At 38.6% G+C, this 22,660-nt stretch overlaps 1 protein-coding gene across 3 annotated transcripts in view; it reads left to right on the top strand.

The window, feature by feature from the left end:
- The window catches only part of CUL3 (cullin 3), a 96,741-nt gene extending 74,986 nt beyond the window's left edge, over positions 1 to 21,755 (top strand). For all 3 annotated transcript variants that reach the window (XM_043577988.1, XM_043577987.1, XM_043577989.1), the window contains 7 exons: positions 617 to 724; positions 4,514 to 4,638; positions 5,095 to 5,191; positions 6,667 to 6,801; positions 13,432 to 13,618; positions 18,512 to 18,657; positions 21,288 to 21,755. In XM_043577988.1, the coding sequence (XP_043433923.1) occupies positions 617 to 724; positions 4,514 to 4,638; positions 5,095 to 5,191; positions 6,667 to 6,801; positions 13,432 to 13,618; positions 18,512 to 18,657; positions 21,288 to 21,419 (930 nt within the window). In that variant the 3' untranslated portion in view covers positions 21,420 to 21,755. The remainder of the gene's footprint in view (positions 1 to 616; positions 725 to 4,513; positions 4,639 to 5,094; positions 5,192 to 6,666; positions 6,802 to 13,431; positions 13,619 to 18,511; positions 18,658 to 21,287) is intronic.
- The last annotated feature ends 905 nt before the right edge of the window (positions 21,756 to 22,660 follow it).

Raw genomic sequence — 22,660 nt, 5'->3', positions numbered from 1 at the left:
GCTCGAACTCCCGGACCGCGAGATCGTGACCTGGCTGAAGTCGGACGCTTAACCGACTGCGCCACCCAGGCGCCCCTAAAATATTTCTATAAATTAATAAAGCTAGATGTTTTACAGCAGATTGCACTTAGATTTGCTTCGGTTCTGAGACATTCAGAGTGTGCTGAAATTTCTCTTGGTGTGGCAGGATACATTCATGGAGATTTGGGGGAGGATTAGTGCAAGGGAAGTACTAAGAAGAGTATCACTGTGTAGTTTCATTTTCACAAAGTGCGGTTCATAGACCACCTGTACTCATATCGCCTGGGGTGCCTGTTAAAAACGTAGAGTACTGGTCCCTACCTTTGATGAGGTGTATTGGAATCTCCGAAAGAGTCTGGGAGCCTGCATTTTATTCGTGGGTTATTCTTAAATACACTGTTCCAAATCCGCTAAAGTTGGGTGCCCACAGGCATAGAGCAACTATTGGAAAGGTTTAGAAAGGATGTCAGTAACGTGGAAGAATTTCTTTGTACGTTCGCTCATAGAAAACTCCATGGTTAATTTATTTCTTTGCACATTTGCTGATAGAAACATCCATGGTTTATTTGTGCATATTTGTGTTTTTCTTCCACAGACTGAATGCGGATGTCAGTTCACATCAAAACTGGAAGGAATGTTTCGGGATATGAGCATCTCAAACACAACTATGGATGAATTCAGGCAGCATCTACAGGCAACTGGGGTAAGATTCTCCATTAATTTCTACTTGTATGTGTGTATCTGTGTGAAGTCTTTTGTAATGGGCATTTTCATCCATGTATCAGATAACTGCTGGTGTCATTTCTTCAAATGTTGTTAGTGGCAACATTTGTATTGTCTGTGCATACTTTAAAGATCATTTTCTGCCATATAAGCATTCTTTTAACTATTACTGTTAAAGTAGGTTTTTCTTTCTCTTCTAAAATTTAGTTTATCCTCTCTCCTTGAAGGAGTGTTCTGAAACTTTGATAGAATGATTTCACTGTCGTAACCATTGCAGACTGTGGAAAGAATATGGGGCCTGGGCAAACTTGCTGAGTTTTGCACTCTTCCTCTCACCTTACCCCCAGGATTGTGCTATCTTAGAATCGTTGCCTGACCTTCCTATACCTCAGTATTCTCATCCATAAGATCAGCATAAAGGGAGTCTGACATTCTCAGAGCCCCTAGGGAACGATCAAGAGTATAAAAATGCTGACATTAATGTGTTGTAAATGTGGTTTTGTATTGTGCCTCCTGGAAGACAGTAAAGCTGCAGCTTTAAACAGCTTTGGAGTCTGGTGGGGTTTTTGTGAGAGTTTAATGAAGTTCAGAATTTTCTTTTTATTCTCTTCTCTCCCCTCCCCTCCCCTCCCCTCCCCTCCCCCCCCTTCCCCTCCCTTCCCCTCCCCTCCCCTCCCCTCTGTCTTTCAGCTTCACCTTAAACTTTCCGTTTAGAGAACTCCACAGGTTTTCCCTTTTTTCTCGAGTGACCTTATACAACTTCGTAATTCAGACCTATGACAGCCGGGGCACCTGGGTGGCTCAGTCGGTTAATTGTCCGGCTTCAGCTCAGGTCATGTTCTCATGGTTCGTGAGTTCCAGCCCCGCATTGGGCTCTGTGCTGACAGCTCAGAGCCTGGAGCCTGTTTCAGATTCTGTGTCTCACTCTCTCAAAATTAAATAAACATTAAAAAAAAAAAAGACATAACAGCCATTTAAAAAATTTGGAGGTCATTTCCTCTGACATTTAGATATGAGACTCTCACTTCTGTTTGTCATCACAAGCCAAATTATGTGAAAATACCTAATTCTATAGAAATGGACATTTATATATATTAAGGCATTCTGACTTAGAGGGACTTCTGGTCTCTCCCCATTATATATAGTTGTATGATTTGCCTCAAAGTTGATTGTGGAGAAGGGTTGAGAGCAGGAAAGATACAAGTCTGTGACAAATAGAAATTTGGTTGGGCAGGAACTGAATAATATGATTATCCTAGGTATTTTTTTCTTTTTTAGATTATTTAGAGATTTATACTTAATTCCGATATACTAATATATTTTCATGAGATGTAATTATTTTTCCTGTTTATTTTTTTTCTTCCACTAATCTTACACATATATTTTTTTAAACGTTTGCTTATTTTTGAGAGTTTATTTTTGAGTAGGGGGCGGGCAGAGGGGAAGAGAGAGAATCTTAAGCAGGCTTTATGCCTAGCGCAGAGCCCAGCGTAGGGCTCGATCCCACAATTCTGGGATCAATACCTGACCCAAAATCGGGAGTCAGATGCTCAACAGCCTGAGCCACTCGGGCACTTCTCTTGTTTTTTTATTTTAAAAACTGAGGGAGGGGCAGGAAAAACAGACTTGCTGTTATATTTCTATTTACTTATATCAGCAGGTAGTATCCTAACTCAATAGCCGATTCTGTTACTTCAGTCCCAGTACACTTGCCCTTGTCGTGTACTGCCTTTGAATATATGGTGAATGTCTTCAAAATATTACTTACTAAGACAGCTAGGAAGAGGAGATGCAGACCACTAAAGGAATATTTCTTTGAGGTTCTTCCTTTTTTTCCCCTCACTTAATGAATAATGAATGCATTAAGTGCCTTCTATGCCAAGCACTGTTCTGGGCACTGGGTATACAACAGAGAATGGAACAGACAGAATTCCCTCCCATGATGGAACTTACATTCTAATCTGGGTCACAGATGAGAACGAGATAAACAAGCACGTAGCACCTTAGCAGGTGACAGGTAATAGGAAATCTGTAGTGGCAGAGTGGTCAGGGAAGGCCTCCTTTAAAAAATGACATTCTGAGGAAAGATTTGAAAATTAGCAAGATGGGGGCACCTGGGTGGCTCAGTCAGTTAAGTGTCCGACTTCGGCTCAGGTCATGATCTAGCCGTCTGTGAGTTCAAGCCCCGCATCAGGCTCTGTGCTGACAGCTCAGAGCCTGGAGCCTGTTTCAGATTCTGTGTTTCCCTCTCTCTCCCCCGTTCATGCTCTGTCTCTCTCTGTCTCAAAAATAAATAAATGTTAAAAAAAAAAAAGAAAATTAGCAAGATGTATGGGTATGTGGGAGAAGGGATTGAACCAAGTTGTGGCGCCATTACTGCCACTTGGAAATGTACCGCTGCCACTGCCCACCTCTGTTCGTCATCTAAGAGTCTCCTGTGGTCAGCTCTCCCGTGCATTGTCTAAGATTATTAGCTTCAGCTGCTTGAGTAGTTCTTCAGGAGATCTGAGTGGGGCATACTTCTTGATATTTATGAAATTTATCTCCTTAAAAAAATCTGTATCACTAGGGCGCCTGGGTGGCTCAGTCGGTTAGGCGTCTGACTTCTGCCCAGGTCATGATCTCACAGTCTGTGAGTTCAAGCCCCGCGTCGGACTCTGTGCTGACAGCTCAGAGCCTGGAGCCTCCTTCAGATTCTGTTTCTCCCTCTCTCTCTGCCCCTCCCCTGCTCACGCTCTGTCTCTCAAAAAAAATAAAGACTTAAAAAAAAAAAATCTGTATCACTAATCATCCAGGTTAGATAAATATGGAATAATGGTTTAAAACAAGCTGTGAATATCAATAACAATATTTCATTTGCGCTTAAGAGTTCCTGTTGGGGCCCCTGAGTGGCTCAGTCAGTCAAGCGTCCGACTCTTGGTTTCTGCTCAGGTCATGATCTCGCAGTTTGTGAGTTCGGGCCCTGCATCAGGCTCTGTGTTGACAGTATGGAGCCTGCTGGGGATTCTCTCTCTCCCTCTGTCTCTGCCCCTCTCCCGTACTCGCTCTCGCACATGCTCCCTCTCTCTCTCTCAAAATAAAAACTTTAAAAAGTTACTGTTAATGTGCTTTCTTGTTTTCTTAGAAATTTGTTGATAAAGAAGAAACTACCTCACTGTGACAGTAATGCTAGCATCTATTTTGTAGAGATAGTTACCCATTTTGCAGTATTTGTGGAGCACACTTTGTAGAACTGGATCTGCAGCGTCTTCTGCAGAGGCTGTTAAAATAAGAACTACATGTGAAAACATGAAAGTTTTGATTAATGTAGTGGAAATGTGAATGAGATATTAGCGTGAGATATTAGGTTGTGTGTTAAGATGGTAAAAATATTTAAAAGCTGAGATGAAAAGTGGATACCTTAAGATGAAAGATTTAGAATTTTCTCTAAAATGATACTTCCATGACACCTTGACGTTGTATCTAAAAAGACATAACGGCCAAAACTTTATGCTTCTCAGTGATACCGTTAACACTTTTGTTTATATAGTAAGAATTCTCTCTTGGTCATTATTTTAAAGCCAACATCTTAAGCAATCATTGCAAATACTTGCCAGGACAATTAAAATTTGGAAAACACTGATGGCTCTAGCCTTTAAGAAGTTAAGTTTTACTTGCTAGATATTGGACAAGGAGCGAGCTACTTGGATAACTCTAACACAGTGTCTATATGGAACGGAAAACAAATCCTAGTTAATTTGTGGGGGACATCTTTTTATCTTTTACACAGGTATCTTTAGGTGGTGTTGATCTCACAGTCCGGGTGCTCACAACAGGATATTGGCCCACTCAGTCAGCCACACCAAAGTGCAACATCCCACCAGCACCAAGACATGCTTTTGAGATATTCAGAAGGTAAACATAGATCAAACTTTGTATTTGTAAGTACACGTAATTGTCCAAAGTTGAAATAAACTTGAGCATTAGTGGTGTTCCTGATTGAGGATGACTGTACTTCATGTTTTACCTAATGTTCAAAAGGCAAACGTATTCTTCATGCTTTTTAATGTGTGAGAATGAGTTGTGTAAACTCTTTTCAAAGGGCCAGTTTACTAGTGTCTTCATCCTTAGTGTATTTTGTATTGTGGACGTCTGCCCATGGCTTTGAACAAACGGATTGTTGGGTTACTGTGGAGAAAAGTGGTCTTAGGGACAGTAGCAGCTGATCTGCAGGCCAGGGGCAAAGTGTACTAATAGCAATTAATATCGCCCTTACACATAGACACTTGTTAAGGGTTATTATCCTGTAGTTTATAATTTCAAATATGTAAGTTTACATGACTCTCTAAAACCTGGTTTGATTTGCTAAAGGTTTTACTTAGCCAAACACAGTGGTCGACAGCTCACGCTCCAGCATCATATGGGTTCTGCAGATCTCAATGCCACCTTTTACGGACCAGTTAAAAAGGTAACTATTGACAGTTGGAACATACTTACATTAAGTAACTGGAAATTAGTTTATGGAATTGATTTCTGATTTTTGTTGACCTGGGTAATTTATGTATTCCTCTTATTTTCCTACCTGTTTGAAATATTCACAAGGGGAAATTGGCTTTAACTTCCTTCCTTCTGTTCTTTATTGGACACTATGAAGACTCAGTAGCCTTCCTTCAGGAATGTATAATAATATAATGATGCATTTTATGTATAAGATTAGATTTGAGACAGTATTGCATAAGCTAATAAAAGCTTATTTAAGAGCATACAAAGCTGTTAGTTCCCTTTTCAGAATTCTCACATCTCCTATAATCTTTGTTTCCAGTAAATCAAAACCAGGAAAATTAACATGGCATTTGTGAGATGTACAAAATACTACCAAAGTATTTACTTTAAAAATTAGCAAGGCACTAGTGAATTGCTTTTGTTTAAAAAACGTAATAGCTTTTTTACATCCAACGTTGTGAAGTTTAGACTGATAACTTGCTTGCATTGCTTGGATATTATTCAAATCAAAGTCATTTGCCTTCAAATAAGAAAGTAATAAATAATAAATCTTTTAGAAAAACATTAAAAGAAAAATACCTGAACTGTCATCTAGGCAGCAAATAACAGTTTTATTCCGTATTTTAAGAATAGTCCTAATGGTTTTATATAAGTTACTCTAACCCCCCCCCCGCTTTTTTAAATATTGTTAATGTCTACACCTGTTCTAATTTTTATGCTTAAATGAAATGGAAAATATTCTTTACAGTTCATGTTTGACACTATTAAATATTTGAGCGTAAGTAGTAAGGTTATGGATACTAACGAACTCAGCTTTTAATTATTGCTTGCTTTTGTTTTAAAGGAGAGGGTTTTTTCCTAAATAATCATGTTTTCTTTTGAAGTTGGGTTAAATAGATAGTGGGTTTTAAAAAACAATTCGCATGTTAATTGCTGAAGGCTTAACTTTCTACTTTGTACTTAAATCATAGAGCAGAAACAGGCTTAAGGATGGCAGAGATTTTTTCCCTCATCCTGTGCTGTTATTTGATCTTAGACCACACAGAAAGAAGCCCCTATTACTTTTTGTAGGAGTATGATGACAGTGTTGTCTTTTAAGTCTTATTCCATCCTGAACTGTTAAAATAATTTTAGCTATCACTATAAGGAATTGTTGATTCATTACTTGCTCAGATATATTAAAATGTTCATAATGGGGAAAAAAAAGGACAGTCCTAAATAATGAATGAGTGTGCGTGTGTGTGTGCATGTGTGCGCATACGTACATATACACGTACCTGTTTTTTTTTTTAAGTTCTGTTTCCTTTTTATGTAGGAATAAGTTAGGTAGTTTTATTATGGGAACAGTTGTTGATATTACAGTGCTTACCTTTCAAACATACTGTTAAAGTTACCACGAGATAATTCTATCTTGTTTGTATTTTTTAAAAAATGAAACAGGAAGATGGGTCCGAAGTTGGTGTTGGAGGGGCCCAAGTAACTGGCTCTAATACACGGAAGCACATACTGCAGGTCTCCACTTTCCAGATGACCATTTTAATGCTCTTTAACAATAGAGAAAAATACACGTTTGAGGTATGTGTCGCTTATATAAATTTTAAGCAATTGTATTGTTTCTGATTCTCCCCGGTTACCAGGGGTCTTTATTTGAATAACCTTTAAAGTTATTATCATTTGAGTATTTTTTTTTTTTAATTTATTTTTGGGACAGAGAGAGACAGAGCATGAACGGGCGAGGGGCAGAGAGAGAGGGAGACACAGAATCAGAAACAGGCTCCAGGCTCTGAGCCATCAGCCCAGAGCCCGACGCGGGGCTCAAACTCACGGACCGCGAGATCATGACCTGGCTGAAGTCGGACGCTTAACCGACTGCGCCACCCAGGCGCCCCTGAGTATTATTTTTATTAAGTAACCTTTGAGTACCATTAGAGAAAACAACGTAAAATTGGGCGATGGAACTATCTGACCATCACATACTTATTGGCTCACATTTCATTTCATTTTTTTAAAAACCAGCTTTATTGTAGCATGAGTGTTACATGATAAAACATACCCCATCTAAGTGCATAATTTTAGGAGTTTTAACAGATCTGTGAACTTGTATAAGTGCCATCACAATCACGATCTAGAATATTACCCCCTAAATGTGTATACTCCTTTGCAGTGTGTTCCAGCTCACTGTCCCAACGTTGCCAGTGATCTGCTCTGTATCACTATACATGAGTTTCGCCTTGCTAAAATTTCCTGTAAATGGGATCATAGAATATGTGTTGTGCTTGTCCATCACGTGTTTTTGAGTCATCCATGTTGGTGTGTGTATGGTTTCAGTAGTTCGTTCCTTTTATTGCTGAATGATATTCTATTATATGGATTTACTACATGTTCTTTACCCACTTACCTAGCGATGGGCATTTGAGTCATTCTCAGGTTTAGGCTGTTAGGAAGAGAAAGATGGGTTGAACTTTTTAAGAGACGGCCAAACGATGTCCCAAAGTGTTGTGCTCTTTCACATTCCTGCCAGCAGTGTAGGAGAGTTCCAGTTGCCCCATATCGTCTACAGAATTTAATACTTTTAAATTGTAGCTGTTTTATTTGGCGTGTAATTGTATGTGACTGTGGATTTAACTTGCCTTTCCTTGATGGCGATCAAGACGCAGAGAATCCTGGGTGTGTTCCTGGGCCGCTTACATGTCTTGTTTGGTGAAGCGCCTCTTCCTGTCTTTATTGGGTTGTTTGGAAAGCTTTTTACAAATTTTGGATACAAATCCTTTGTCAGATCTGCGTGGTATGAATATTTTCTCACACTGTCACTTGCCTTTTCATTTTCCTTAAATGATATTGTTTGAAGAGCAGTAGCTTTTAATATTGAAAAAGTCCAGTTGCCACTTTCCTTTTATAGTTCATGGCTTTTGATATCCTGTCTAAGAAATGTTAGAATTTACTTACAAAAAATAAAGTAAAAATTAAGAATTATTTCCCCCCACACAACAGATATTCAGTTATTCATTCCATTGTTCTTTGTCCAAAGCATTGTTCTTTTCCCTTTGAATTACCTGGCACCTTTATGAAAAAAATCAGTTGACCATATATGTGTAGGTCTGTTTCTGCACTCTGAGCAATCACATCTGATCGCTTTCTATGTCTAGTGCTAGTTTTACACTATCTTGGTAGTGTCAAATTTCTTTTTTATACCCATCTTTTTTTTTCTTTCCTCCACCAAGACCTTTGATTACGTTAAATGCAATTAGTCTTTTCCCATGCCTTTAATAGGTATGTTGAGTGGAAATAAAGATCATGTGATTCTTCCTAACTTTTTTTTTAATGTTTGTTTATTTTTGAGAGAGACAGAGTATGAGAGGGGCGGGGTAGACAGTGAGAGGAAGACACAGAATCTGAAGCAGCCTCCAGGCTCTGAACTGTCAGCACAGAGCCTGATGTGGGGCTTGAATTCAGTAGCCGTGAGATCGTGACCTGAGCTGAAGTCGGACACTTAACCGATTGAGCCAACCAGGTGCCCCAAGATCATGTGATTCTTAAGTGTAAATTTAAGATAAAAGCTGTAAAATTATTGCCATATTTATTCTTAATTGAAATCTAATTTTCAGATACCGTGAACATAGAAATAAGTTCAATTGAAATTTAGGGCAGAATTGAATTGTAGGTATTTTGGAGAGAGAGAGAAAGCTTAAGAAGGCTCCACGCCCAGTGTCCCAGCACTGAGCCTGACACAGGGGTCAGTCGCGTGAGCGTGGGACCATGACCCGAGCCAAAATCAAGAGTCAGGTGAGCCACCCAGGCACCCCTGTAGGCCTATTTTATACCTACCTTCGTGCTTGCATTTAAGAGATTATTGTTTTTATGGGATACACCTAAAGGAAAGGCTTTGAAACCCAAGTGTTGTAGGTCTGGTGGCTAAGTCAAGAGGTCTTGGTCTTATCTATTTCCAGGTGTGTCTTACCTAGGGAAGTAACCTCAACCGTCCAGCGCAAGTTACATATGATTTAGTCCCAAGGGTATTAATTAAGCAAGTATTGAGTACCTTGCTCAAGTTGTAAGCCTTTTCAAACAGAGGTGGAATTAAATGATCTCTAACAGCTTGACTGTTTTAATCTGCAGCTACCATGGGTAATATATTTTAAGCAAAGTAAACTGCTGATAAATGCTAATTAATGTTGGTTTTCAGTCCTACTTTATAAAGAGCTGGTGAAAATAATGAGACAAAAACATAAACTCATTTTCTAAAGCCATTATTAGAATTGCTAGTAATTTTAGTGGTTCAGGCTTACTCTTCTCTTTCCCAACCGACTTGGGATCACTGATACTAATGAGCATCATTAAGTAGAGGGTAAAATTAGGCAGAAAATTCCTCCAATATTTCAAATGTTAGCTAAGTAACAAACCAGATGCCTGAGCATAAATGGCATATGTAGAATGCCATTCCTGTGGCTCCAAAGCCTTCTGGCTGCTTGCATCTTGAACAGGGGGCATTGTGAGAAGGCACTTGAAGTTTGTACTCGCACCGTATGTTGCATTCTAGGCTGCTGTGTAAGCGTTATTAGCCGGCTCTTTTACACAACTCACCTCCACAAATTAGAGAGGATAGTTGAAAATAATACTTTAAAAGGAGGCTGATTTTTTAACTCTGAGTACTCTTTATAAGTTCAGTAAAATGGTGTATGTGTTATTTAATGCTACATAACACATCTCAAAACTTAAGTTTAAAACAACCTCTAACAATTTATCATCTTTCCTGGTTTCTGTGGGTTAGAGGTTTAGGAGGGGCTCATTTGGTGAGTTTTGGCTCACAGGTTCTCATGAGGTTGTGAAGATGTCACCTGGGGCTTCAGTCATCTAATGTTTGTGCCTGGAAAATACACTTCTAAGCTGTTGGAATATTCTTCCTTCCACGTAGCTGGCAAGTTCATTTCAGCTCTTGATAAAAGAGGTCTCCGTGTCTCTTCACGTGGCCCTTACCACATAGCTGTTCAGTTGTCCTTGCATACCAGTGGGAAGCTCTCCCTAACCCGAGCCGTCCAAGAGCCCCGGGCAGAACCTGGCATGCCTTTATGACGCTAGCCTTTGAAGTCTCATACGGTCACTTCTTATTTTCTTGATCACCCAAGTTAGCCCCAATACTGTGAGAGGATCACACAAGGCTAAAACATACCAGGATCATTATGGGCCATCTCAGAAGCTGCCTGCAAAAGGTGGCATTTATATGTTGTGTCACATTTCATCCATGGTAGTCAAGCTGCTGAAGCTTTTTCTCTTTTTATGTATTTTTTTAATGAATAGAAGTTTTTTACGGTTTAAAACAGCTAAAATCAGGAAATACATAAAGTGGTAGTTTCTACCCTAGATTATAGTAACTAGCATTTGGTTTTTGAAAGGCATGTAGATATTAATTAATATATATTTTTCTGAATGTTCTTTATTATACTTCTTAAATTTTCTTGAGTGAGTCTGAAATATAAAAACTAGTTATGGATAATAGCAAAATTAATGTTAGGCAGTAGCACTTAAATAGAAATCAGTTAAAAACCAGTGATAATTGGTATCTCATGAAGAAGTGCTAACATCATTAATAACATAATTTCACATCATATAAAGGAAAGTGTTTGGGAATACAAGGTGAAATAGACAATTTGCAATCACAGAAATCCTTCACAAATGTCCTGACAAGACAATAAAAAAGATCTTCTAGAAGATTTGAATAATATAATTAGCAAATTAAAATTGAAAGCTGTACAGAGAACTTTTCACCTCAGAAAGCAAAATACACCTGTTGCTCTTGGAAATATGTGAGGTTGACATAACCTTATTACTAAAAGTGAACAAGGAGAATACAAAAAAGAAAAAGCTATAGGTTATTCAACTTTAAATGCACAAATCTTGGGACGCTTGAAGTGGCTCAGTCAGTGAAGTGTCTGACTCTTGATTTTGGCTCAGGTCATGATCTCATGGTTCGTGGGATCAAGCCCCACATCAGGCTCTGTGCGAATAGCCTCCTTGGCATTCTCTCTCTCTGCCCCTCCCCAACTCGCTTGTGCTCTCTCTGAAAATAAATAAGTAAACTTAAAAAAAGATGCGCAAATCTTAAATATTGGCAAGTCATACTCCGCAGCATATTGAAAGAATGATTCCGTGTGTCCAAATAGGATTTATCCCTGGAATACAAAGAAGGAATTTGTTAACATAATTAAGGTTTCTTCTCCTCCTTCATCATCATCATAAAGTTAACTGAGCATTTGCTGTATTGCCAGACATTTCAAGGAGAAAATCAATTAATGATTTCTATAGATACACAAAAAGCATCTGTAGTAGCCAGTCTCCATTTCATATTTCCAGGATATGGGGGACTCTTAGCCACCTAAGAATAGAACGAAATCCCCTTAATGTCAGTCATAAGGTTATATCTAACGAGAGACCTAATAAGCAAGCAGTAGTTAGTAGTAAAATATTAGACCTCTGCCCATGAAAGGTAGGAACAGATTTTAGGATATCTGCCTAATTATTACTATTATTCAGCATTGTTCTGCAGGTCCTAACACTAAGAAAAAGTGAAATTTATAAAATATCAGGAGTTGACAAAATTTTGTAGGCAGGGTGATTGTCAACTATGATAATCACCTGAGAACATTCTTATAGAAGAGTTCAGATGAAAAATCAACTTTTATATAAAAATCAGTTAATCAGAAGATAACTTGAGGAAAGCAATATTTTAATAAGAATCATAATCGTTTCCTAGGACTCATTTTAGCGAGAAAGGTAGAAGACTTCTACCAAAAAGGTAATAAAGCAAAAGAAAATGAAAGGGTACATGTGCCGGAATGGGAAAAGTACATGTTACAGAGGAGGTATCCCATTTATATTTAACATTAATACTGGTGTATTAATGGGCATGTTCCTGTACATACGCATGTGTGTATGGATTTGTATTCCTGTGTGGATATGTAGATGTATAGGAAAAGTCCTAAAGGATGCACACTGAATTGCAATAGTCACCTCTGGGAATGATCTGTAATTGTAAAATATCACCTAAGAAGGAGTTTCTAGTTTTCTCTCAGTATGACTAAACAATAGAATATGTGAGTAAGTCATTTGTCACACATAATAATAATTATAATCAACATTGTAATAATAGCACCTATTTAATTTGCCAGGACTTAACATTTATAGTATTTGAAATGGCTGAAGTATGGAGACATACAGAGATCATTTGAGGCAAAGGAGTGTGCTTCATCATCACTAAAATTCGCATTTCTTTCACTCCTCACTGATAGTCCTTTAGAGAAACCCACGCTGGTGCTCAGACTCCTGTGAAAGAGAGAATGACTCTCCAGATCAGTTACACGATCAATATGCCTATTCTTCCTGAGCTGCTCTTGAGAAAGAATAGCTTTTACACAGTAAATCAAAGCGATCTGCCCTGCTGTGAAGACTGGGTGGCATCATACATCTGTAGACATGTAGGAACTACATCGTATACATGTGCAATTCCCTTACTGTCCCGTGGACCAAAGAGGAGCATGATGAATCAAGACATTACACATTCATTCTTCTCTAAACTGCTTTTGTTTTTACTATTGCATTTTATTCATACCATGGTAAGAAGCAAAAATTATCACCTGGATTGAAAACATTTCTTACTTCTTTTCATGTTTAATGTTAATTACCAGGAACTTATTAACGTTTTTTTCATTTGGTCATACAGGCAGTAAATGGTCAACACGGATTGTCAATTTTGATTGTATGGTAGAGTGCCTTAGCTTTGGGCTGACTTTGCTTCTTTCTATAAAAGAAGTTGCTGAGCAGAAGTAGTGTGGGTCCACTTGTAGGATCGTAGAGCTTTTCCAAAAGCAATCGTGTTTGTTAACACTTTGTTTCGGTTTTTTTTACTTAAATAGTAGAGCAGGTCCCAAATAATCTCTGCTGGATGACATTTTCAGACTAGGCCTTATATCTCCTGAAATAAAAAAGTACATGTCTTTTCAATATTTTGTGATTTGAATCACCTTTTCCTCTAGTTTGTTCAAATAAGTGAGATTTTAGTGAAGTGTCCTAATAATCAGGGAATTCTTTGTTGTAAATTATTTCTTTCATGTAATTATCTCTCTCTCCTGTTCGGTTGATTTTACTTAGTAATTAACTGATCTGCTTTAATCTTTCAAAAAGTCTAATTCTGTCAATCTGGTGAAATTTCAGGAAATTCAACAAGAGACCGATATTCCTGAAAGAGAGCTTGTTCGAGCCTTGCAGTCCCTCGCCTGTGGTAAACCAACCCAGCGGGTTCTCACGAAAGAACCCAAGTCAAAGGAAATAGAAAATGGTCACATATTTACAGTTAATGATCAGTTCACATCCAAACTACACAGAGTCAAGATTCAAACAGGTATCTGGAATTATATTTTTCCTCTGAAAAAATTATTATCTGTTGGATTTCTTTCTTCAAAAGCAGTACTGCGTTTCTGATGCTGTGTGACACGGAGGTTTAAGGACTAAAGCAGCTCTATTCATATGTGTTCCTGTCAAAATACAGTTGAATCGAAGTACGGTGAGCGTTTTAAAAAGTAATTTGTAGTGTGAACAAGGTATTTATTTCCATTTGGTTTTCAACAGGTAAATACAATTTTGTTATAGATTAGTATTTATAAAATGTTTGTTTTTAATTGGTTGAGTTAACTAATGATGGACATCTTTTTTAAACTGATTTACAAATTTGTCAGAGTTGGGGGTTAATTTATCTAAAGTTTGATTTTTAGATGCAGCTGTTTATGTTTTGATGGGTATTTTTTAAGTTGCAAAACCTTAAAAACCCATATTATCTCTCATTTAAAAGCTTAGAAATGACCCTATTGTGAACAATTTTTAATGTGTTTATTTTTAATTAATAATGAGCATCCTGTTTATTATATACTCAACATAGTGTACAACGTGTGTTTTCTATGTATTTAAGGGGAAAAAAGCACTTTACCTTTGCTCATGTTTAAACCTCTAACATAGTTTGTTCCCTGATTTCAAAATTACTATTAGATAAGCTTCACAGGACTGACTCATCCATTACAGCTCTGTAGTCTTTGTAGAAAGATAGTATCTTAGGGGCGCCTGGGTGGCGCAGTCGGTTAAGCGTCCGACTTCAGCCAGGTCATGATCTCGCGGTCCGGGAGTTCGAGCCCCGCGTCGGGCTCTGGGCTGATGGCTCAGAGCCTGGAGCCTGTTTCCGATTCTGTGTCTCCCTCTCTCTCTGCCCCTCCCCCGTTCATGCTCTGTCTCTCTCTGTCCCAAAAATAAATTACTGTTGGAAAAAAAAAAAAAATAGTATCTTAAAATAAGTTTAAAAGGACTGTAGTTTCTTTAACTTTAAAAAATTGTGTTTATATTATAAGAGTCTTTTAAAAATTATTTTAATGTTAAATCTGTAACTGATTACCAGAATACATTAAAAAAACATTGTATGCACACTTCTACTGACCTTTTTGACCCTGATTGGATTTGTATGCCTTCTGAAGCAGGGTGGTGTCTCTTTTAAAGCATTACCTAATTTGTCCCATATTTGCAGACCATATCATTGTACCTTCATCACCAAAAATAGCCTCATGTTTGGACACAGATGTAAATTGAAAATAAAAACAGAACTATGCTTAAAAAGTCATGGAATAAAATATCTTTTTTTTCCCCAGTGCAGGGCATAAGACTTTACAGGTTTAGGTAGATACAGGTTTTGGATTTCAGGACTTGTTTGTATTCTAGATTTAGAGGAAGATGTATGGTGATACATAATCTGAATTACCAAACCTCACCCTGCTTTACCCTAAATAAGTAACTCTTTATAATCCTAGATTCCATTATGTCCAGCAATAATAATTTCAGATACTATTTTTGTTCTCAAAAAAAAATAGTCTTCTCTCTGGATTTTTAATTTGGGGTGGCAGTGGTGTGTGTGTGTGTAGTATTTTAGATCTGATGAAAATAGAATTTTTTATTTTTGATGTTAAATGTGCGTATATAACACTTTAATTAAAATAGGAATACAGTTCTGTATGGTAAGGAATTCAGCTGGATCTCTTAAAGTTCTTTTAAGCTATAAAATTCTAGGAATAAATAATGTTTTCATTTAGGAATGGCACTTAGATTATCATGGCTCTTAAAAATATTTTGTAGAAGTTAAAATTTTCTTTCTGGTGATATGTGACCACATGGGTGTTTCCTAAGTTGTCAAAATACATCCTTGCCTTTTGGCTCATAATCGAAGATGCAAAGACTCTGTCCTAACCTAATTATGCTGCTCTTACTATAGTCAGGAATCGAAGTTTAGACAAAGAAGTTAAAAATATTACTCAAATAACGCAACCTTTGAGAAGAATTAGATTTCACTGGGCCCCTGGGTGGCTCAGTTGGTTAAGTGTCCGACTTCAGCTCAGGTCGTGATCTCATGGTTTGTGAGTTCAAGCCCCACGTCAGGCACTGTGCTGACAGCTCAGGGCCTGGAACCTGCTTTGAATTCTGTGTCTCCTGCTCTCTCTGCCTCTCCCCCGCTGGCATTCTGTCTCTCTCTCAAAAATAAATAGCCATTAAAAAAAAAAAATTAGATTTCACTGTAATCTGCAGCAATTTCCATAGTTAACAGTTTTCCCCACTACTGCATCCCACTTTTCCCCAACCCTTTCCCAGATATAGCTAGATACATCTGTACCCCCTTACACAAGCATGTGCCTCTGTTATGTTCTTCTTAAGGGAAGGGTATTGTGCGAGACTGAGAGTGAGCTTCTGCCCTCACATTTTATAAAACCTCCTAATCCAGTGTGTATCACCACAGCCTTCCCATTTATCTTGGAATATGCCTATTTAGGTGGTCACATCTAGCAGAACACAACAGATTGTTTTTTAAAAAATTCTTGGGGCGCCTGGGTGGCTTAGTTGGTTAAGCGTCCGACTTCAGCTCAAGTCATGGTCTCGCGGTCCGTGGGTTCGAGCCCCGCGTCGGGCTCTGTGCTGACCGCTCAGAGCCTAGAGCCTGTTTCAGATTCTGTGTCTCCCTGTCTCTCTCACCCTCCCCCGTTCATGCTCTTATCTCTCTCTGTCTCAAAAATAAATAAACGTTAAAAAAAAAAATTAAAAAATTCTTTTCTCCACCTTTTTATTTTAAATATTTTCAAATCCATAGAAAAAGTGAGAAACACGATAATGGACAAAGGTATGTATGGCTGTCACCTGTATTTATGAGTCATTAAATTTTTTGTCCCATTTGCTCCGGTGCCCTTGACCCCACCCTCCCCCTTCATATGTGTATATATTTGCTACAGCATTTTAAATTAATCTGCAAACATTACACTCCCCCACCATGATACTTAAGCATACATTTATCTCCTTAGAATAAGGTATTTTCTAAAATAATTGTAATACTGTATCACACCCAAGAAAATTAATAATTCCATAATACTTATTTGTATAAATAAATATTTTATACCACCTCCACTCACTTGTCCACAGTTGCCTCAAAAATGCCTTTCTAGGGGCACCTGGGTGGCTTCGTCGGTTAAGCGTCTGACTTCGGCTCATGGCGTGATCTTGCAGCTCATGTCCATGAGTTCGAGCCCTGTGCCAAGCTCTGTACTGCCAGCTCAGAGCCTGCAGCCTGCTTCAGATTCTGCATCCATCTCTCTCTCTCTCCCCACCCCCCCGCTCACACTCTGTCTCTCCAAAATAAACATTAAAAAATAAAATAAAATGCCTTTCATATCTTACTCTTTAGGTCCAGGATTTAGTTAAGGTTTCCCCATTACATTGATTTTTATTTACTCTAAGTCTAAGTCTCTCTCTCTCTCTCTCTCTCTCTCTCTCTCTCTCTCTCTCCCTCCCTCCCTCCCCCCCCTCCCCCCCTCTCCCTCTCCCCCTCCCCCTTCCCCTCTCTCTCTCTCCTTCCCCCCCTCTCTCTTTTTTAATGACGTTGGCTTTTTTTGAGTAAAAGCATTATTCTTTCTTAGGAGGTCATTTTAATCTAATTCTTCTCTTCTTAAGATACTGATTATCTTTGGGGCGCCTGGGTGGCGCTGTCGGTTAAGCGTCCGACTTCAGCCAGGTCACGATCTCGCAGGTCTGTGAGTTCGAGCCCCGCGTCAGGCTCTGGGCTGATGGCTCAGAGCCTGGAGCCTGTTTCCGATTCTGTGTCTCCCTCTCTCTCTGCCCCTTGCCCGTTCATGCTCTGTCTCTCTCTGTCCCAAAAATAAATAAACGTTGGAAAAAAAAAAAAAATTAAAAAAAAAAAAAAAGATACTGATTATCTTTAACTTGGAAAAAGGTACTGAAAGAATTCTTAACCAAGGGATTCTAATTAGAAACCGCTGAGTGGACATACACACCAGAATGATCTTCTGAACTGTACAGTCCGCTCTCTTGTGGATGTGCCCGTGCCTAAGCCAGCAGTGTCTTAGGCGGTTCTTTGTAATTTTCCAGTTTCTGCCTTCCAAAACTTCATTATCTATCTCTTATTGATGACCAGATAAACAAAAAATCTGTTACTTTTCTTTTTCTGCTACTTCAGTGAGAGCAAAGTTTTAAGAGAAAGGGACTTCTGTATTTATTCCTGAGTAGTTGCCTTGAAGACAGTAGGCAATAACAGAGTAAGACTTCTCTTCTCCGAAAGGTTGGAATGTACTATGCATTAGTGATAGCGAGATTGTGACATAAAGAAAAATTAAGACATACGATAAATTGTTTAGATAATCTGTGAGAGGAACAAATAAAGTACTTGTTCTGGAGTTCTTTCAGCTGACACCCCAGTGGTGCTTTCTCGTTATTTAAATTGAGCTAACTACATCTTGGCAATATAGAACTCTTTTCTCCTCTTAAGATATCTTGGCATTATGTTGGTAAAGTACGAGTTGACCTCTGGAAGTCACAGCAATGAAAATTATTTACTGATAATTTTTCTATTAAATATATCCAGCTACCATTTTTCTTCCAGGAGAGGAATCATTGTATTTAATAAAAACAAAATTGGTTTTATTATCTCTGTAAAATTAAATTCCTAATACTTAAAAAGAATAAGCAGAATTTTTATATCAGTGATCGTTACTTGTTTAAATATTTGTGAAAATAAACGTTGAAGTAGGCCCCTTTGAATGTTCTTCTTGAATGTTCTCTTCAATGTTCTCTAGAATTAATAAGTGTAAGTGTATACTCAGGTTGAAATGGGTCTATGTGGATAATACTAAATTATCTTTGTCTCTAAACTACATTTTTTGCATTACGTGGTAATTACATGGTAAATGTCTTTGTCTTTTAGTTGCTGCCAAACAAGGTGAATCTGACCCAGAAAGGAAAGAAACGAGGCAGAAAGTAGACGACGACAGAAAACATGAGATAGAAGCTGCTATAGTGCGGATAATGAAGTCCAGAAAGAAGATGCAGCACAATGTATTAGTAGCAGAGGTAAGGGCGCTGCGGGGCTAGATCAGGGTCGAAAAGGCAAAATAATACTAACGGTTCAAATTTAGGGAAGAACTATATTCACGTTATTTGAAATCTAATTTTACAATAAGGAAACCATAGTCAGGTAACACTTACAAAGTATGGCACTGACTTGATAACTGAGCACAGGGGTACATCCAGATATGTGTGCACTTTGAGAACTAATGTCCTTGTAATAAAAGTAGTAAGAATATTGTCACTTGAAGGATAAAAAAATTTTGCTGCTACTTAATGCTTTGATGTTAAACAGTCTACTTTTATTTCCAAAAATAAATAAACTTACCATTTATTGAGTGCTTACATATTATAAATTTGGAAACGAAGAAGGGGAAGCCTCCTTGAAAGGCCATTGCAATGATTAGGGCTGAATAAATATTGGTAGAGGGGGGAGAGCTGTGTGAAGACAAACGGGAAGTCACCATTTACCGACTGGCCGTCTGTGGGAAAGGAGAGGAGTCGAGTACACGTCGGTTTCTGGCGAAGGAGGAAGGAGGGACCGTGTGCCGCTGTGTTCTTCATGTCCGTGAGCAGAATTTCGCACGAGCTGAGTTTATATCACATGGCAAAGGAAGAAAATTACAAGAGTGATCGGTCAGGAATTTTCAAAAAGTGAAAAAAGTCAAACACTTAAGACCTGTTGGCAATTAGGTAACTCATGGGTTTTCCCTGGCATTTGCATTGCTCTGGTAGAGTGGACATCTGCTGGCCGGGCCAGAGGAAGGAAGTGGAGGGGAAACCAGGAGAGTGCCTTGTCCTTCAAGGTGTTGGCTCATGGGAAAGGGCGCAGAGCAAACCTGGAGGACTGGGTGTTAAGTTGAGGCGTCCTGGATTTTGTTTTTCTGGCGGGAAGATACTCCCCGTGTCTAAACGCTAAGGTTAAGGAAGGAAGGGAAAGAAGATGGGATTGAGGGACAGTTGACGTACAGAGTCTAGGAGAGGAAGGGAGAGCGAGCTGTGTAAGGAGTACAGGCGGATGGTAGATGTGTTAACAAAGATGCTACTGAATGTGCCCCTCTTGGGACCCAGGGCAGGATGCAGGGTGTGTGCTGATCAAGGGCGGATACGAGTGTGAATAAATGTGTATGTGTAAGGAGGTGGGAGTCGAAGGAACTGTATACTGAAGTGGTCTCTCTTCCCTGCGTGAAACAGGATGTGAGGGGATGGTGCTCAGGAACTTGCTGAACTAGAACACATTAAATGTGTGTTATCAGTCTATACCAGAGATTGGCCGACTTTTTTTTCAATGGCCAGTTGTAGTGCGAAAGCAGCCACCAGTAACAGTTAAGTGTGGCTGTGTTCCAGGAAGAATTTAGAAAAACAGGCAGTGGGGCTGTATTTGGCCTGTGGGCTACATCTTGTTGATTCCTGGTCTGCCCAAAAGGTGTAAAAACAACTTTACCCTGCAGGGAACTGAGTAGTGGATTTTGAATGGTGTCGTAAACGTGGAACGGGTGTTTGTGGAAGAGAACCAAAGGAATCTGGGAGTTGAGGGTACTGTTGACAGTATAGCTGAAGTGATCCAGACCCTGTCAAGAAGGAGGTAAGGTCAGAAGAAGTTACTTACTAGTAGCTCATAAGGAAGGGTCAGAGGGTGAGAGATCTCAGGTGGGTTGGGAACAAGTGTGTTGATAGTGGAGTGATCATACTAGAAAGGAGATAGATTTTAGTTGGAGGGGGAAAGTACTGAAGTTTCAGATTTCAAAGAATTGTCAATCCATTGTGGTCTTGAGGAAATGATCCAACAGGAGTAAAAAAAGGAAACTGGCTTGTGGGTGGACAGGTGTTCTGCAAGAGAGGCAGGGAGGCAGAGTAGATCAGTGGGGAAAGCATGAACTTTGGGGGCGGAAAGGTTTAGATTCTCATCTCTAACTATTGGTTCGGTTTACTTTCAGTTTATGTCAGTCTTGCTGCCTGGCTATTGTCCTCACTTTGCAGGGTTAAGAGCATTAAATAAGTTAACATATACAGAGTGACTGATACACAGTGCACAGTCAGACCTCGGCTGCTGCTGTCGTTACTGTTTTGTTATTAGCGATGTCACAATACCTAGAATCCTGACAGCAGTTGGAGAAAAGAGCAGCAGCAGTAGCCCTTACAACGGACCAGACGTTGCCATCAGTTTCATGAGGTTAAGTTAACTTTTCCAGGGTCCCAGTGCTAGTAAATGGAAGAGCTGGGATTTGAATCTAGATACTCTGGGTTCAGAGTCTGTGCTCTTAAAGACGTTATGATTCCGAAATTCTGTGAATGGGAGAATAACCCAGAAGTTTAGATGATAGCATCAAAATGGTTAAGCCATAGTGTGGTATACATTCATGCTGATATATTCCACCTAATTCAACTACTGACCCACCTTAGCATTCACGTTCTGATGAGGTATATTCTGACCCATACATCACATTTTCAAATAAAACCTATTTTGATTTTCAAAGTCAATTTTTGACTTTAGTAATCACATTAGTAGAGTTTGATACGAATCTTAAAATGACACATCAGTTCTGTTCAGAGGTAAGAATTTTTGTGTGTTTACATGGAAATGTTAAATATTTTTTAAATTTTCTGGTAGGAATTCGTTGTTCTTTCTCTTCTAGGTAACTCAGCAGTTGAAGGCTCGATTCTTACCAAGTCCAGTTGTTATTAAGAAACGTATTGAAGGACTTATTGAGAGAGAATATTTGGCACGAACACCTGAGGATCGCAAAGTATACACATATGTAGCATAAAATGCGTTCAGAAATTTGATTTATTGGACTGTACTTTTCGCATGGACTGAGAAGTTCTTTTAAATCATTAAATATTAAGACGGCCATCTCTGCTATTAAATTACAGTACATGTTCTAGACCATTCAGATCAAGCCTTTACTCCCTTTGAGAGTTTTCAACATCAATTGATTGAGCTTCAGGCTTTACGTTTATCCCTGTAGAGATCATCTTTACAGTTCCTCGGGAAAATGTGAATGTGCTGCGTTTTGTTTTCAATACTGTATGAAAACAGGAAAAAATAAAACAAAAATTTAGAAAATACAGCTCATTAAAATAAAATCGTTGGATTTCATTTCCCCAGGTCTTCAGTGTTGACGTAAATGTGTTTTGTAGTGTTGCTTAGCACTTTGCGCATTGTATAAGTTGGGTAACAAAAATGGTAAAAGAAACGACACAGTCCCCAGTTATCTTGCTCTGCTTAAGACCTTTCTTCGGCTGGTCTTGTTTAATTTAAAGGTTTGATAGATGTACAAAGACCCAAGCATACATTTGAGCATGCTTTATTCTACCACTTGCACTTACTAATCTTACAGCCTTATGACCAGGAACCTTTATTTGGGGCTCCATACACTCCCTGATTTCGTTTTTCCCTATTGTAATTTGAGATTTCCCACATTAAGTCATAATGATTAGGTTTTGTTCTGCGTTATCTCTAGAGAGAGAAAATATTTTAGTATGTATAAATTGTACAATAATTTTTTGCTGTTGTACTCACTGCTAATAGTGGATTGTATAGGGCAGTGTTTTTATTTCATTTATTGTAGACAAAAATAAATGATTTCGTATACACACACCCACTAACTCAAGTATGTCAGAGCACAAAGTTGGCAGCTGGTTGTATTTAATTCAGACCCTTTGAAAAGCACATGCAGCCTATACTTTGTTTATAAATATCTTAGGTTGCCCCTCTCTTAAATATATATTTTGGTGAAGCTGGGGTGCACTGTTAATTTTCTGTTTTGAAACGCATTCTCAAGATGCAATAAATATGATTACCTTAATATTTTTTAATGAGATCTTCAGTTCTTGCAGCTGTGTTTTGGGAAGTGATAAGCAATATTTTTCAAACCTGATGATTCTTGGGTATTCAGCTATTGTCCTCCAAAGAGTCATCGTTTCATGTTCTCAAAGATGTACTTTGTGCTGAAGATTCATGTCAGTTATCCTGTGCTTCCAACTTTCACCAATGTTTTTTACCTGA

The sequence above is a fragment of the Prionailurus bengalensis genome, chromosome C1 (assembly GCF_016509475.1).
Source record: "Prionailurus bengalensis isolate Pbe53 chromosome C1, Fcat_Pben_1.1_paternal_pri, whole genome shotgun sequence".
NCBI lineage: Eukaryota > Metazoa > Chordata > Mammalia > Carnivora > Felidae > Prionailurus > Prionailurus bengalensis.
This window is presented reverse-complemented; position numbering and strand designations above follow the sequence as displayed.